Source organism: Solanum lycopersicum, chromosome 3, assembly GCF_036512215.1.
Source record: "Solanum lycopersicum chromosome 3, SLM_r2.1".
Lineage (NCBI taxonomy): Eukaryota > Viridiplantae > Streptophyta > Magnoliopsida > Solanales > Solanaceae > Solanum > Solanum lycopersicum.
Window position 1 is genome coordinate 65,726,325 of NC_090802.1, and position 18,171 is coordinate 65,744,495.

At 30.6% G+C, this 18,171-nt stretch overlaps 1 protein-coding gene, 1 non-coding gene and 1 pseudogene across 2 annotated transcripts; 2 read left to right on the forward strand and 1 right to left on the reverse strand.

The window, feature by feature from the left end:
• The first annotated feature begins 7,896 nt into the window (after positions 1-7,896).
• On the forward strand, positions 7,897-7,978 carry TRNAS-CGA (transfer RNA serine (anticodon CGA)). Its single transcript has one exon. It is a non-coding gene; the product is annotated as a tRNA-Ser (tRNA).
• Positions 7,979-8,397: 419 nt separating this feature from the next.
• On the reverse strand, positions 8,398-9,454 carry LOC101267975 (protein THYLAKOID ASSEMBLY 8, chloroplastic). The gene has a single exon (XM_004235638.5). It carries the CDS (start codon positions 9,195-9,197, stop codon positions 8,511-8,513), a length of 687 nt encoding a protein of 228 aa, XP_004235686.1. The 5' UTR covers positions 9,198-9,454; the 3' UTR covers positions 8,398-8,510.
• Positions 9,455-10,454: 1,000 nt separating this feature from the next.
• On the forward strand, positions 10,455-14,357 carry LOC101260629 (peroxisome biogenesis protein 2-like; annotated as a pseudogene).
• Positions 14,358-18,171: the final 3,814 nt, after the last annotated feature.

Here is an 18,171-nt window from a genome sequence, read left to right on the forward strand (position 1 = left end):
AAGTAGTACTACTAATTTTTTTTTTTTTATTTAATGAAAATACAGTATCTTTTGCTGCAAATACACAATTATTTGTCTTTTAATAATAATACTGCCAAACACTCACCAATAAAGTGCTTTCTCCTTTGTTTTACCAACATCATCCATCTCTTTTTATATGTTACTTATGAGCTATTTAATTTTATATGAAATTAAAAAAATATATATATATATAAATATAAAATAAGTAATAAAAATTTATTTATTCAATTAAGAATAAAATAGTTATTTTATAGTTAAATTATTACTTAATATAAAAATATATTATTTTATTAAGATTAATCTAACAAAAAAATAAATCACATAAATTGAAACTGATATAGTATAATTTATTATTTAAAAATTCAAGCGAATATTGTTTATTACTAATTACTCTTTGAAATGATTAATATATGTATCATCTTTAAAATAGTTTTTGTTTTTATTTCTAAATGGTTTAAGTCAAATTTAATAGTGTTTTCAATCTCTCATGGTTTAATAAGGGCAAATTTTATCTCTATTTTTTAAGATAAAGAAGTCAAAAGTGATAGGCTATCGGCTTATGAAAAATAAACATTTCAAAATTACTCTTTTGATAAAAAAGAAAAAATAAATACTAAAGAAAGCATGATAATGCATTACGAAAAAAGATCAAGTAAAATCATTATTAATTTTAATAAGCATCACTAATTTCTATCATTATTAATTTTAATATTAATAATATACCATATTCAATATTCTTTTATAGTCTTAACAAAAAATTAAACTCAAATCTTATAGTAACATACTTCTTTTGGCAACATGCTTAAGGTAACTAAACATACTTCGTAAAACACTACTAGAGATAATATAAATAATAAACGAAATTCAGATATACGATTTATGAGTGTTGATAAATTTATAATTCATTTTTTTTAATTTGAAATTTCATGATAATTCATAACCATTTCAATTTTTGTCAAAATTTCTACAATGGAATAAATTCCTACAAATTCACAAAAAATATAAATCAATTAGACAAGACCATACATAAATAAAAATTAGTGATTTATACAAAGTGATACTGTAGCTCGATCCGATCTGCGTCGCTGATATCAGATATAGAGAAAATGATATATCAAAACGGACCACAAATTCAATAATGATTTATATTTTATCTCAGATTTGTCAATTTGTGAATTGTGTCTGTCATTTTCTTTTGAAGTTGAAAACAGATGAAATAAAATAAGATTGAATAAGACATTAAATTATAAGAATTGGTGAAAGCTGACATAAAACGTAAGAACAATCATCTATTAAAGGAAAAAGATGGAACAGTGCTGCTTTAATTGTCGCTGCTTAAGCCCTTTTCTGCTATTTTTTATTTTTTATTTTTTTACTTTACACATAAAAATCTGTCTATCTACTGTCAATAATAAGGAAAAAAGTATATCATGATTCTCTCTTTTATACTTCTTTTTCCTTTTGTTTCTTCAAAGGGGCCTTTGTCATTTCATCCTCCTTACAGTTTTTCATTTCTATTTAGTCGTAATTATTTTAGATTTCACGTTTTTTTTAAAATTAAATAAATTTATCATGTAATCTTATTAGTATAAAGATATATATGTGTTAATATGGACATAAAAAATATTATATTAGTATAAATAGTAATAAGTTCAAGTGCACACATAAATATCTTTAAATTACACTATTAAATAATGCGAGGATAAAATATCCTCCGTAAAATTTAGTATCGTAACTTTCGGCTAGACTCTTTACCCTTTTTATTAGTTGTCACCACTTTAAATTTCAAGTTTCTTAAGAAACTAGGTAAGTTTATCATGTATCTTTATTTAGCATTCTCTTAGGGGTTGTTTGGCAGGGAGTATTAGGAGAAATAATTCAAGTATTATGTGTGGTATTATTTAATGTTATGTTTGATAGAAATTTGGGTCTCTATATTATCAATCCAGGAATTAGTTATGCACCTACATGGTATTAGAGGGTGCATAATTAATACATTTCATTTGGTGGTATTAGATCTAATACCATCAGACTAATTTAGGTAAAGACAAAAATACCTTTCAAATTCTTTTAATCATTTTGTTTATTTTTTTGATTTTATATTTTATATTTATACTAATAAAATTATTTAAATAAATTAGCTTACAAATTTTATTATTTAGATATAATTTTTTGTTTCAAAAATATGAGTTATTTAATCTATTTAATTATTAATATAAAATGTTATAATCTGACTAATATGTTGATGTATGAATTTAAGAACAATTCATAAGTAAAATAGTCTCTTAACGAAAATCCATTGAACATAACATAAGTAGTCTAATACAAGAGCATATATATAAAAAAAAATCTCGAGTATAAAAATAGTTTAATTTATTTTGCTATATTTATTTTTATTTTTATTTTGATAAAGAGTTCTTTTTAAATTTATTGATACAAAACAAAGTTCAATAAATTTTCTCTACAAATCATTATAGTTGTGTGACCTTTTTGAGATATTAACTCCAATTTATTAAAATGAGAATTATTTACTCTCAAATAATTTAAATGAGAAAATAGAGAACATGACAGTAAAATCTTTATTCTCCTAGCTAAATAAAAATGTTATAACAAATAATATTCTCCATTAATTATTTACCTTGACTCAATTATATGAAATAGAAAATCTCATAATAACCCTAGAGTATAATTGGAAAGAATTTTTTTTTGGTAAACTTTTAAACTACACATAAAATTAGATAAGAAATAATGAATCAAACACTTAATAAAAATAATTCATGCATTACTAATTCCTGCATTATTGATCATTGTACCAAACAATCCTTAAAGTCAATTTTTTCTATCAATGAACATGAACTATTTACTCAATAATTTTGTTGGTAAAATATATATTTTCTAGATTGATCATTAACTCTCAAAGATAAAATAAAAATATAATATTATTTATGTATTAATTTTATGAAACAACGAATATTAAGTAGTATTTCTTTTGAGAAACTATATGTAAACAAAAAGAAAGGGAGTAATTCATTGATTCTTGTAATAACACTTTTTTTTTCCATAACTTTTACTGAGGTCTCTCTCTTTACTGCACGCTTGTGTCAATCCTAATTATTATTCAGCAAATCCACAAAAATTAGTTAGTTCCAAATTCGAAGTGTGCGTATGTCTTTAAAAGTACTCCACAAATGAATTTGTATCGAGTTTAAGTTATATACATAATAAATATAAAGATTGTCTTTAATATTCGAAAGTTAATCTTATAATATATGTTGGATAGTCCTTATATTTTGAAATTTGTTGGAGAAAAGTTGGAACCCAAAATAACTAGCAATTGCTACTGACTTTTAATTTTTGGATGAGAACTTTGTGGTGAATTTATGTGTCTTGAATAAATCTCTCATTAAGTAATAATCTGCACTTTGCGGTTTGTACACATAGAATAGATCTCCCATTGGTACTAATTTACATTTTATAGTGAGCATTTTGTGTACACGGGATAAATCTCTCATTGAGTAATAACTTGTACTATGCTATGTGATGGGTATTTTGTTCGCACTTGGATAAATCTCTCATCGGATAGTAATCTTCAAACTACGCATATCGTAAATTATACTATACAAAATCTATGCAACAAGCTCGACTCAAAAGATACTGAAAAATATCCATTCAAGATCATCATATATGCTTGTATTCACCCAACTAGCTAATCTTAAATCAACTAACTCATCGTAAAGAATTATAATATAACACGATAAATATCGTGTCCGTAGTAAATAAAATGATTTAATGATGAAAGATAATATATTTTTTGGTCTGATAGTATTTATAAGTCAAACCCTATTAGTATTTAGAGCAGATACTTGTATTAACAACATTACTGAACCAGCCAATGCTCATGATTTTGCTGCCCTAGTCAGTAGCTACCAACACACTTTATGCTGTAAACTAGAGCTTTTATTCAAAAGGTAAAAAAAATAAAAAGTGAGACTTCTTTTAATTAACAAATATATCTACCAAGTTGCTCTATAGATATCAACTTTGAAAATGACTTTTTATTATCTGTATTATTTAATAGTGTATTTTAAAGGTATATATGTATTTACGTGAATATCGTAAATCCTTCATAATTCCTTTTCTTTTTTGGCAACACTTTAAGTTTAACTTTTCACGTGACATGTTTAAAACCACAAGATTAAAGGGTATTTTGATACATTTAACATAATTTTAATTTAGAACCACATCTTTCTTTTCTTAAACTACATTACAAGTCAAACAAGGCCATCATTTTTAAAACAAGAAAAATATTAAATAATACAACAATAAAAGATCATCCATACACAATTTAATATCGTAATAATAATTTTAAACAAAACTAAAATATTATTCAAATATTTTTACTTAAAAAATATAAAGATACAATTGGTGTAAGAGAACAGGAAACACACTAATTATATAATTTTTTACTGTTAACTCGACATTTAATTAACATGCTGGCTTTACAGTTTAACCTGGTACTGTGTTGGCTCGTAGCCGGCAGGTTAAGCCGTGGTCGGTTGACAGCAAATCATTAAAAAAATATTGTTACTGCTTTTTAGCGGCTTGACTCCGACAGTCGAACTAGCCAACTAGGTAAGCTTACTCTTTTTTAAAAAATTTTTTATTTTATTTCATTTTTCTTGGAAAAAGAATCTTTTCAATTTGTTTTGGCTTAAATAATTAATATTCCGATACAATATAGTACGGATGAGATTTTTTCTATTTTTAATAAGAATTTTTAATTTTTTAATAAGAAATTTTAGATTTGCATTTCAAATTTGAATTTGTGTTTCATAGAGATTGTTGTTTCTCAAATGACACTTTACTTATATAAATTTAAATTAGTTAGACTTTAATATAAATACTTAAATTTAAGTTTTTTATTAGGCTTAAATCATCGATAGACCCTTAAAGTTGTCCGCGTAATTCACTTAAACACCTTAACTGAGATTTGTACCTGTTGAACACTTTGACTCTTCTGAATTTGAACCATTTAAACACTTTGTGCATACGTGGCACAAAAAGTGTATTCTACACGTTTTTAGGCGCGTGAATCATTTAATCAGTGCCTTTTTAATTTTTTTTTCTCCTGGTATTTTTTAAAAAAATAAAAAGAACAATTCTTCTTTCTTCTTTCTCCTTTCTCTCTCAAAATTGCAAATCGTTGCCATCAATTATTCATAACAACAAAATCTATCATCTTATATTTTTTCTTTATACATTTACTTCTTCTGAATTTATGCTTAAATTTAATAAGAAATGTGAGTCCTTATTTCCTTTGTTATAAAAAATGAAAGAATATAATCTAAATTTTCTTGCCGAAAAAAATGGAGATCACCATTTTTATTTTACCGAAAAATATGGAGGCCACCGGAAAATATAAAGGCCACACGCACAGCTTCAGGTTCACACCCATTCTTTCTTCATTACAAAACAAGAACAGAAATTAAATTTAAATAAAAACAAAAAGACACTGAACATATTCTTTTTTATAAAAAAAAATATACTATCAATTGTGAAATAGGAACAAAAAAGAAAACATAAAGAGAAGTAAAGAAAAAAAGAAGAAGATAAATTCATACTTAGTATATATTAAAATCTCCATTTGGAAAATAACAATGGTGGAAAAGAGGTGATTTTAGTGAGAGAAGAAAAAGAAAGATTTGAGGTGGTGAGGGTGCAGGTGGGTGTGAGAGTGATAACATGATTTTTATTTTATTTTTTAAAAAGTTGAAATTCTTATTTTTTTATTTAGATTCTTTTATTTTCAAAATTCATTTATAGAATTATTTTAAATTTAAATACCACGTGTCTTCATTTGATTTGCTATTTTGCCACATCAGTTGCATATCAATTGCATGTGCATTGCACGTGCTTTCTCTTTTGATCAAGTCTTGTAAAAATGTTTGATAGATACTTATTTTTTAAGATTTGAATGTCTAATAGAAAAATGAGCATATTAAAATATCTAAGTGAATCTTACGAACAACTTACCGCAGATGACTTAAGCCTTTTTATTATTATAAAATAATACATTCAATAATATAATAAAATATAAATTAAGAAACAAGTATAATCCATTAATGATGCGCATCATAATATTGTAATATTGTAACAGTAGATAGCAGTCAACTTTGGTCTTATCCTTTAACATGTCCTGTCTCTATGCAGTGCAATTTTCTAGCACTACTTTTGTTGTTTATTTACGCTCTTTCTTTCCGTATAAAATTGTTTATTATATTGCGCTTATCTAAAGTCAATTTGATTATTTTTTAAAAATAAATTAGATTATATTAATTTAATATTTTAAATAAAAAAATTAGATATTTTAAAACTATATAAAAAAATACTATAAATTATAATTTTTTACATATTAATATGATGAAAAAATACATCTTAAAATATTAGTCAAAATTTTTATAATTTAACTCTAAAAATAGAAATCATGACAAACAATATCAGACGGAGGAGGAAATATTTATTTTTTCCTAGTCTTGTCAATTTTAGAATAAGTTAAGGTCCACCAAATTTTGATGCTCATTAATTACAAGAAAATTCTAATGGTCCGTTGATTAATCATTAATTTGGACCTGAAACTTTATCATGTCTTAAAAGTATATAATTTGTGACCCAAAAATGTTTCACTCCTATCCCAAGTGTGTTAGTGGTAGACACGACGGATAAATATTAAGAATTTGGGGTCTAAATTTTTTTATTTAATTTTTTAAATGTCAATCAATTTTATTAAAGAATTTACAAATTATTAATGTTTAATTTTCTAAAACAAATATAAAGTCATCTAATAATGACCCCCCACCTAACTTAGTTACTAATTGGTGGAATGGTTCTTGATCATAAATTTTAAGTTTAGATACAATGAGTTAATAGAAAAATTGATAGAACGTTTTGCTTTTAATAAATTTTGTATTTACTTAAATATGAATTAGTCAAATTTCAAAATGAATTCAACTAGAAAAGATATTGTTGGACTTCTCATGTCATGTCATTGTATAGCAACCATGCAAACTAAATATTAGGAACTCCAACGTACTCTCACAAGTCGCAATCCAAAATGTGGTATACTTTTTTTAGTCTGTCACAAAAACATCATTTTTTATGATTAAAAATAAATAATTTTATTTTTTTTATTATAGTAAAATAATTTATAATAATATCTAGTATTTATTTTAGATATTAATTTTTTTCTCATAAATTTGTACGGAGGGAAATAACTTTCTGATGGAAATAACTTGTATCCAATTAACAAATGACAAGCATCTAACCCAAATTGAAGCTTATCTTTAAGCCAATGATAAAAACCTTCAAATCATGTGTTTTTTTTTCATGCTTTATGTGAGTGCGCACATAATGACAATCATCCCATCTAATCAACATTTTATTTCCTTTGTTGTATTTTGTATCTAATCAAATGCCTTTTCTGTTTCCATTACCGACTTAACTTTTCGAATTACTTTAATGAAATGAAATTTAGCCACTGCTAATGGATAATTTTATCATACAACATTTATTTTCCTAGGTCCAAATTAATAGTTTTCATTCCCACACTAATATGTTGGTGATGCTTCATATATTCTACCGGCTAATACATAAACATAAATTGACATTTGATTTTGGGTGTCACGTAAATTAGACACATTTGTTCTATATATGATAATTTTGTATTCTACGTCTATTATGTCATGTTAGGCACGTGTATCTAATTGTTCAATTTTATACAAGTTTAACTGTGTATTCGTGCGTGTCATTGCACTCATATATGGAAGGTTCAGATTATTTATTATTTTAAATCATAATTCTGACCAAAATGAACGAATTGTCGATATGTCCGAGTGGTTAAGGAGACAGACTCGAAATCTGTTGGGCTTTGCCTGCGCAGGTTCGAATCCTGCTGTCGACGCTTTTTTTGTCCATTTTTTTTCCATCAACCACTTGAGCTAGCCTCATATATCCCGATAACTTAATAAAGATTTGTGTTTTTCTGTTAATCGGAGGGAGTTCACCAGTAATCAACTAATCAAACTGTTTTGTGTTTGGGGTGTGAAAAAATTTACAACTTGATTAACAAAGTTTTGCTCATATGCTTATAAGCTATGATCTTCTCTGTATTAGACATCAGAAGAGGTTGACAAAATGAATTCTTTTAAGTAACTAATCCTTTCAAATTCTGGATTCCTACTGATAATAAGATTGGCTTTTTTCTTCTATGTGGGTATTTGAAATTGTCCTGATCAGGGCGAACCAACTTGTGCTAATGTTTCGGCTAGTTTCTGTGTTTAGTTCTTCAAATTTTCAACTCTATCAATGATAATGTTCGACTTTGGCAAATCTTTTTCGATATTATAGAATCGAAGCAAACAGTAACAATGTATACTTACTAAGAACTACAATAATATACAGATGGAAGTGAACAAAATCTGTGAATGTTTCTCCTACACTAATCTGGACGATCTCTGTAATTGTTGATCAACTTCATCAGCCATTTCTTCTTTACCAAATCTCTTAAACCCTCTTCTTAAAACCTTAGCTACATATTCATCAATCTCAAATCTAGAACCCCATCCACTCTTTTTCATCAATTCATAAACCCTAACAGTAGATTCCACCTGTTCACCTTCAACCAACGCCCTCACCAACCTTACCAGCGACTTATCATCACACTCAATCCTTCCCACTTTCTCCAAATCACAAATCAATTCATCGATAGGTTCAGCAAAACCTGTCCGGGTCAAAGCTAAGACCATATCAGCATAAAGCCCTAAATCAGGGACATCACATTCCGATTGAACGGCTGGGAATACTTTGAGGGCCAAATCGCAAAGGTCTTGCCGTAGAAGTTCTTTGTAGGCAGCAATTAGATCTGTTTTGATAAGACGATTTAGGGTTTTTGAGACTTGAGCTTCGATTTGAGAAGGGTCAGTTCTTTGAGCTCGTTTTAGAGCTTGAATCGCTTGGATTGCTTCGATGCTTAGTATTCGGCCCTTAACTAGAGGTCCACGGTTGCTTCGTGGACCGCATCGTACTGAGATTTTTCTTCTGGTGGTTGATTTTGGTGGTGGAAGAGTTACAGAAGAATGTTGTAAGGTGAATTTGAGGTTTGTAGATAGAGAGGAAGCCATGAATGGTGGATTTGAGTTCCACTGGTAGAAGATAAGAAACGGGTCTTCTATAAAAACCAACCCGTATTTGTTTTTGCCTCTTTCAAATTGGGTAGGTCTTTTTAATTACAGTTTGGTCCCTAAAGTTTTAATAACTTGCAATTACACACTCAACATTATGCTTATTCAAGTTTGATTTGTGTCATAAGTCATAACTATATATAATAGGAATATCGTGAATGGTCGAATGCATGTTGATATCAATATGAAAAAATGATATTTCGATAACATCAGAATAGATTAAAGTTATTTAATTTTGTATGATTTAAGTTAAGATTAATTTTTTTTTCTTATGTTAAATATCAAATAGTAAAAAATAAAAATTGATGATATATAATTGTTGTTGATAACTTGATAGTGGATTGATAATAGTTTTAGTGTTTGTTGTGATAATATTGGTTGATGATGATACTTATAAGTAATGAATAATGGAGGAATATTTGACAGTGGTGATTTTAGCGTTGGAAAAATTATATCAACATCATATTAAATTGTTTAGTATAGATTAGTATATTTTGAGTTTTATTTTATATTTTTCAATATGATAAATTAATAATTACTATTTAGTCAATTTCAATTTATATATGCTTATATAATAGAGAATAAGAAATATTTCAACTTTATTAAATTGGTAGGAATTTTTATTTTAGACAAATAAAGAGTACGAACAATGTCTATTAACGAACTACATAAAAATAAATTTTCAATCAGAATTCTATAGCCAAATTTTCAAAATGTTAACAATATGTAGCTTTGTACTAACACTATCATATATATTTAGAGATTGTTTGATATTAGCGTATTAGCAAGTTATAATACATATATTAGTTATGTATAGTAAACATTTTGTTTGGTATATTTTTTATGTTATATACTAGTTATATACTCTATTGTATATTAAGATATGTATTATTAATACGTGAATATTTATATATTAATAGTGCAAAAAAATTAATGCATACATTAACTATACATTAAGTAATTTTGTACATGAAATACATGTTAATTTATAATACATCAAATCAAAAACACATAAAAGATAATCTATGTATAATTAATACTCATAATTCATAAACATTATTTAGGATTATTGTTGTATAGATAAATAAATTTTTGTAAGGAAAAACTCGTGAAAATTGTGGGGTGGCCATTGGCATGATGAATGGCTCATCATTTTCATTATTATCAGAGACGAAAATGCCCTTTCCCCCTTGAGAAAAACATTTTGTAAATTAACCGCGAGAATTAGTCCTGCGTAGTCTGTGAAATTGCCGTCTCAATTTTCCCGGTACCATTGAAATTCAGCTGATATTGTGTTGATGGACTAACCCTAGCTTCATCAGCATCCTCGTCCACCGGTGATCTATCGCCACAAGAAGAAGCTTGGCTGGCTCACTACCAGGTGTACATCACTATCTTCGTTTTAATTTTTTGATCCATCTTCCTTTTCTGCACGTTATATGTTTGGCTTTTAAGTTTTAGTTAAGTCAAATCCAATGACTTCTGCTCAATGCTGTGACTTGTGAGTGATGATAATGTTAAGGCTGATTAGTGAATTTGTATGTTCTAGTAAGGGATGAAAAGGTACTCTGAATTGGTGTTAATGTTCTCGTTGTAATGCTACTGTATTGCTAGTTTGCTTTGAACTAGCTGCAATATAATAAGCTTAAAGGAAAGACATGTCATGAGGAAATGGACTGAGGCATTCTATAGAAACCATTAATGACTATGTAGCGTGTATTTCATTGTAGAAATTGTACTTATTTATAGCTCATTTAATTATTATTCTTGATAACCGTGAGTCCGGGCCAACTAATCCTTGGATACATGCTACCTCCCACCAGCACAAGTAACTTTGTCTGTTGAATGCCTTGAATCGGACCCGCTACAAACAGAAAGGACGGGGGTCTCGCTGCCCGGTCAGCGAGTCGGGGGGTCCAGGGGGGCGACGCGCCCCCTGGCCTGGGGTCCGGGGGGGCGGAGACGCCCCCGGCCCGACGGTATACAATGTTGTTGTATTGGGCCCTTAATTTTCTGTTGATTCTGTATGTTGGGCCCAAGCCTGTTAGGGCGTAGCTTAGCACTATATATAGACGCTATGGGAAACCCTATTCTGGAATTCTGTTTTTGCCTCTCCATAATAAAACTGCTCCCTCTCTTCCCGTGGACGTAGCCAATTTATTGGTGAACCACGTAAATCTGTTGTCTTGTTTTTCGCGTTTATATTTTCTCGTATTATCTCAAATTCCACACAACATTGTCCGCCAAGGCTTGGATGGGAAGAAATCACCTAATGTTTTTGCATAGTTGAATATGATGCCTTATGGTTCTTAACCTACATTATTATGGAAAATTTTGTTAGCTACATGTATAAAGGTTTTGAGTAAATAATGTTGAAGTGTCTGTGTTCCCCTCGTCCTTTAACATTTCTGGGGTCCCAGGATGGGTAAGAGATGCATTTTATTTATCTCCCACTAATATGTTTCCATTGCTTGGTTGTTTTCACAGCCTGTCATTCCAGTTTCAATATCAAGAGTTAATCAGGTAGATGCAGCAAGATTGGACATCGAAATGTCGGCCATGCTAAAGGAATAGTTGGTCAAGGTTTTCTCTTTGATGAAGGTACATGTAGTGCAACTTTCTAACTTACCAGGGAATTCACCTCTTCATTATTTGTGATCTGATAATAATTGATATACATTTAATTTCCTTTTGTTTCTTCCCTTTGGGTTAGCCAGGAATGTATTTCAATATGAGCCAGAACTTGATGCTTTCTTGGAGTTCCTTATCTGGCATTTTTCTGTCTGGGTTGATAAGCCTACACCGGTAATGCTCTAATGAATTTGAGGTATAGAGATGAACGTGCGGTTGAAGTGAGAGGAAAAGGTTAGATATCGTCTCTTAATTAATCCTTTTTTCACTTTGTGCAGCTAACAAACGCTTCTTTATTTACTGTTCAAAAAGAAAAAGGTTGCTCTTATAAAAAATCCTTTTTTTCTATATTAATCAGTTGGATGCTATGTTGTTGTTTGCACTAATTTCACTATTTTCTTCAATTGCTGGCGTTGAAGTTGTTCAAATTTGGGACATTTAATGTTTGTACGTCTAGGGAATTGGGACGTGAAGAGAATAGTTGTTGAAAAACTTATTAAATACTTAACCAGATAATGGTTCCATCTCACTTGTAACAGATTTTCTTCTTCCGTGGTCAGATCTGAAAACATTCAAGTCCACATTCATTACCATCCATGGATTCGCTCTCATAGATTACTTGAGATAGATTGAGATATGTGAGATCTGTAAATTTTTACTTTTATATAAATGCTCAAATATTCAGTAATTTGAGAAGTCCATATAGTATTTATTAAGCGTATAATACTATAATATGGAGGGACTTCAGTGATTGGCTTGAAATCTTGCTCGTTTTAATTTGTACGTGAAGTTGCTAAGGTTGCCAGCTTGACTTAATTGAATTTCACTTTTGATCTTGTGCCTCTTGCACCAGTACATAATACCAACCGCAGTTTTACTTTTCGGCATATGTTAGTTCAGAAAGGATTTGGTGGACGTGGTCTTACTGTTGCTCAGAAGATATGGTACTGTGTCGCTACTGTTGGTGGGAAATGTATGTTGGCCCGTCTTCAATCATTTTCTGCTTTTCGAAGATGGGGCAACTCTGAGCAGGTATAGTCCTCTTCCACTCTTATCTCACTTGTTCGGTTGCATGCATGCTCGAGTAGAAGTTACTCATTACTGCTCTATATATTGAGATAAGTAGAAGTAGTATGTCATGCATTTGGTATAATGGAATTTGGTAGATCTTCCCTTAGAAGGAACGCAGTGCTCATTTTAGAACTATTTAATGATATTGGGGAAGCATGAAGGCTCAATGTCAAAAAGAGGTTAACTTTTCCTGCTTCTGAGGCTACATAAATTTGAAATGGTTCAATTTTGATCTCTTGTTGATATGTTGTCGATTCAAATTTGGTCATCCAAAATAGAATTGTTGCACTCGTAATTTTATGCTACAAATTTGAACAGGTAAAATAGTTACTTGCAAGTGTCAATTGTACGATGAAACATTGACTTGTTAATCTTGTGGCTTCTTCAGAGTTCTTTGGCACGCCGAGCATAGTTGTTAATACAACGGGTTGAAGGGATCTATAAAGCAGCCTCTTTAATAATCTACTTCTCTTTCTTTGTACAGGAAGGTATATCTCTGACTGTAATTCTTATTTCTTTCAAAAGCATGCTCGGAAGTCCTATTGCATAAAAGAGATGTAAATTGCAAAATAGTCTTTTGTTTCTAGTTTTCATTTGGTGTTTCTTGAGACCTCAATTTTTTCCCCCAAAGATTGGGTCTCCTTTTTTGAGAATCATATTTTGATGTAGGTTCTCTCTTTCGGTACACGGCTTGTATATGGGGTTTTCCTCCAATTGTTAATATAATTATTTACCTAACAAAAAGAAAATCAGTGCACTAGCTTAGCAATGGATATACGTGTAACAAAAACAGAGCTGCAAGGCTGTGTGGTGCTTTATCATCTGTGTTTGCTGGATTTTGTTATTGGTTGCCTACTAAGTCGAGCCAAGCACATTTTTGAAATTGCTCTGTCCTATGAAACCAAATAATTTTTTCTGGGACGGCTTTGTTGGCCAGGAACCGTGAGAGACAGAATATTGAGGTGATTCCACAATAACAAGAAGTTAATGATGATGTTCCAGAGCATTCTTTGCCTCACACAGAGGAAATCATAAAATAGCACAAAAAAAGGGTAAAAAAAGACTTTTTAAGTTAGAAAAGTTAGTGATATTCTTGGTAGAAGGGTTCCGTGCATAGGTTGATTGCTGTGAGGGTCCTGTACGTGTGACCTTTTAAAAAGGGTTGAACTGTTGAGCGTGTTCCCTGCATGTGCTGACTTCTATGAGTGTTCTGTACATTTGATCTTTAGATTGACTGGAATTAAAAATGTAATACTGAAGTTAGACCCTGCCGCAGACAAAAGCATGGTATTTAAGTGGAGGGTAGAAAATCTAGATGCATTACTGGTAGCAGGGATTAACTGTCGAGCGTACCCGATCATTGACTGCTGTAAGGATACTATGCATGAGATCTTTTGAAAATGGTTTAACTGTTAAACATGGGTTGGCTACTATGCATGAGATCTTTTGAAAATGGTTTAACTGTTAAACATGGGTTGGCTGTTACAAGTGTCCTGTACATATGGCTTTCAGATTGGCAGGAATAAGAATATAACATCCTATGTATTTTGGGATTTACTGGTTACTCTACATGTACCAATGACATGCAGGTATAGGAATCTCATTGAAAGAGCTTTTAGAGCTAGATTTGTTTATGGCAGCCCAAATATGAACAGAGCCGAGCTTCGAGTACATGAATTGCCAATTGGTGTGGAATGAATTCTCTGTAATTTTCCATCCATTAGCAGAGTGTTGCAGAATTTATATGTTCATTCCCGAAGAGGGGAATATTGATGACAAGTTATCTCTCTGTGTCTGCAATTTAGCTATCTATCATCTGTTAGAAAAGAGGTCCTTCACCTTATAAAAAAAGGGCTAGGGGCCAGAAAGAACATCCCTTTGCTTTTGTACATGCTGCGAAAGGGCTAACAGATCTTGTTTTCCAACTTATGTCAGCCTTCTTTTGTTGGCGGGTATGGGTATTGGGATGGAGCTCGAAGTTGGTCTTTTGCAGTAAAAGCTTATAATTACTTGTTTGGTATTTTATGTTTTTGACGAGTGCATCTGTTTTAGCAAACACTATGGATGGAAGTACGTTCTTTTGTTATCTTTTTCAAAGAACTTAATGGAAGTACATTATCAAATGTTCTACTGTGCAGGAATTGCTACTCTTGCTTCTTCCCGTTCTCAATTCATCATCCATCAAGAATTTTCTTCTTCCATTCTCAAAGGATAAATCTTCAGATTCTTCAGTGGATGACACTTTGTGCTCAATCTGTCAAGGAAACCCAACCATTCCATTTTTAGCTATTCCTTGTCAGCACAGGTACATGTATGCATGCTTACAATTTTACAGTAGAATGAAGATACAGTGTATCTTTCAAATGTTCAACCATTTAGTAGAAACTCTATTATATCGAAACCTTAATCAAAGTACGAACTGAAGTTTAAAAGAATTAGTTGATTTCACTGACATTACAGAACAACAATCTTTTGCTTATGCAGGCATATTGTATACATGGAGGCATGGGCTATACGTAGGTGTAATTTTGTAGATTGCAAACAAAATAGAACACTTCAGGGCTGTTTAGAAAAATGTTTTATATTAGCCGAGCCTCACATCCTCCTGTATTTTTTCAATGAACTTCACATCCTGTGTTTTATAAACAACCATGGCACCAAAATTTAGAGCAAGTTAAAATTTTATTACAAGAAGTGAAACTAGGAGAGAACTTTACCTTACCATTCATTTTCGAAAGAAGTCAGGACTTTACCCAAGAAATGTATCAAAAGATTGAAAAAATGGCACATGGGGATAGATCTGATACCTATAAGAACTACCTAATATAACTAAATAGTCGCTTACAGACTAAGTTTAGACGAAGTAACTCGAATATCTATGGTAGTCAGTCAACTATTAAGGCATAGTAACTGTAGATATTGCAGAGGGGATATCTTGCTTGTGCATTCTCTTATCATCCATTTGGGTTGACATCATTCATGTGTCGATTTATTGCTCTAGTGTTAGTAACTGTTGTTCATGTGAGTTTTATGTATCTTCATCACTATACAGCTACTGTTACTACTGTCTTCAAACACGGTGCTCCGCTGCTCCGTCTTTTCATTGCCCCCAATGTGGCGAATCGATTGCTGCTATGCAACGACATGGTGGTTCGGTCAACAACATTAGTCAGATACAATAATTCTCTTGAAAGGTGAAACGAAATGACGGGAAAGGCAAGCTTCAGTCAAACTATGGATCAAAAGTTGCCAAAAGATAACATAGAAATTGAACTAGGAATCAAGATTCCTTGATAAAGCAACTTCTTCTGCTTTTTTGAGTGCATTCATTTGTTAAAGTTTCTTGTCTTTTTTAATGTAGCTTTACTTTCCTATAATCTCATTTATATGTCTATCTTTAAGATTCTATTAAAAGTTTGATCAGTCACAGGTCACAATTGATTCAATATTTTTACCAGATGGCTCAAGCAGTCCTTTTTTTTTAGCTTTTTTTCAGGGTAACTTCCTAGTTAAACCAAACAATGGAAAAGAAAGGTAAGAACAATCCTACACTTCCTTACATATTCGAATTGCAAGCCAGTGTGCTGTGTTTTGAATCTGCATGTAAAGTTGCCAAGTGATGTGCAGGTTATAATACTTTTATTTTAACTGAGAATTGGCAGCTAAATTTACCAGTTGCTGATACTGTAGCGAATGTTTGTAGCAGTTGAAATTTTTGAGCAACAAAAGTTCATCATAACGTATGATTTCGTGGGGACTTGTAGTCCACTAATCCTTATCTTTTTTTTTTTGGCCTTCTCTGGCCTTGTAGGTGAATGAATTATAGGAAATTACGCTCAATGATCTTGAAAATGAGTGATCTTGAACTTTTGACCCTGCTCATCTCATTGACAAATTTTCATGATAAAATGTGAAATTTGAAGTTTTGCCCATGGGAAAAGCGAGGTCCAAAGTACAATAACCGCCTACTTCCAAGCTGTAAATCATCCAATGAATTGCATTGAAGGTAAGACATCTCTCTTTCAGCATCATAATTCTTTTTTCCTCCCTTTTTTGGTTGGGTCTACATGGTCAAAAAAGCTCAATAAAAACAACACCTGTCCTTGAATATATATAGCAGTCTGAGGTCGAACGCAAGTTAGGATAAAAAGGGTGCTTTAGTTATTGGAATTATGTTATAGTTTCAATTAGACTCATGATTAGATCTGAATTTGTCTTACCTGCTATAGTTACTAGGCCCAATATTTGAAATCAGTTGTTAGTTTTTGTAATAAATCAATTTAAATGGTCCAGCAGTAATAGCTAGTTTCATTTCAAATACTTAATAAGAGTGAAAAACGAAGACTTTATATGAATCCTTGAGCAACCAGCTGAGAATAGGAATAAAATTTGCAAGTGTTGGTAAATGGATGGGTCAGTGGCATCCAGATAGGCCAAAGAGGGCAGCAACGTACACAAGAACAACCCAGACACATGTCGACAAGACAGAGTCATAAGTTTCACTAAGGGATTCAAAAATCTGAATAAGTGAACATACTAATTTTCTTTGTATAAAAATTAATTTTAATCATATATAAATAATATAATTTTCTGTTGAAGGAGTTCAGATGAACCCTGACTAAGTTAGTTCCACCCCTATTCATAATTTAAAATATATTAACTCAATTCACTGTCAAATATTTAGTGAAGTTTTTAATATACATACAAAATCAAGGTAAAAATTATATATTATACTGTAGACCCGCCCCTATTCCCAAATAGGCAAACATCAAATATAAAATGTGATGGCCACCATAAGGATATATACTTTTAATTATCCATCGCACACACAAATACAGCAAGGCAACTGCACGCGCAAATTTGCTTTTGGTTAGTTAATTCAAATTTTCTAAATTTATATGCTGCACTAAGTTTCTATTGCATATCAAGTTGCAAATATTTCATGTTTTAATTGTGTAAAGATAACATAATACATCAACCAAAACAAATGGTATGATTTGACCTAATAATGTATAGTAACTTTTTATGCTATCAAATTAAGATGGCCTACTAATCCTCATATGGTATATTGAAAAATAAAATTAAAAGCCTGCAATAATATTAAGGTAACATAAGAAATAAAATATGAATAAATTAATGATTACTTGGGAAAAGAGTAGGCTATCCTTTATTAGAATCTATGTAAATATTAGGAGAAAAATAACAATCCCAA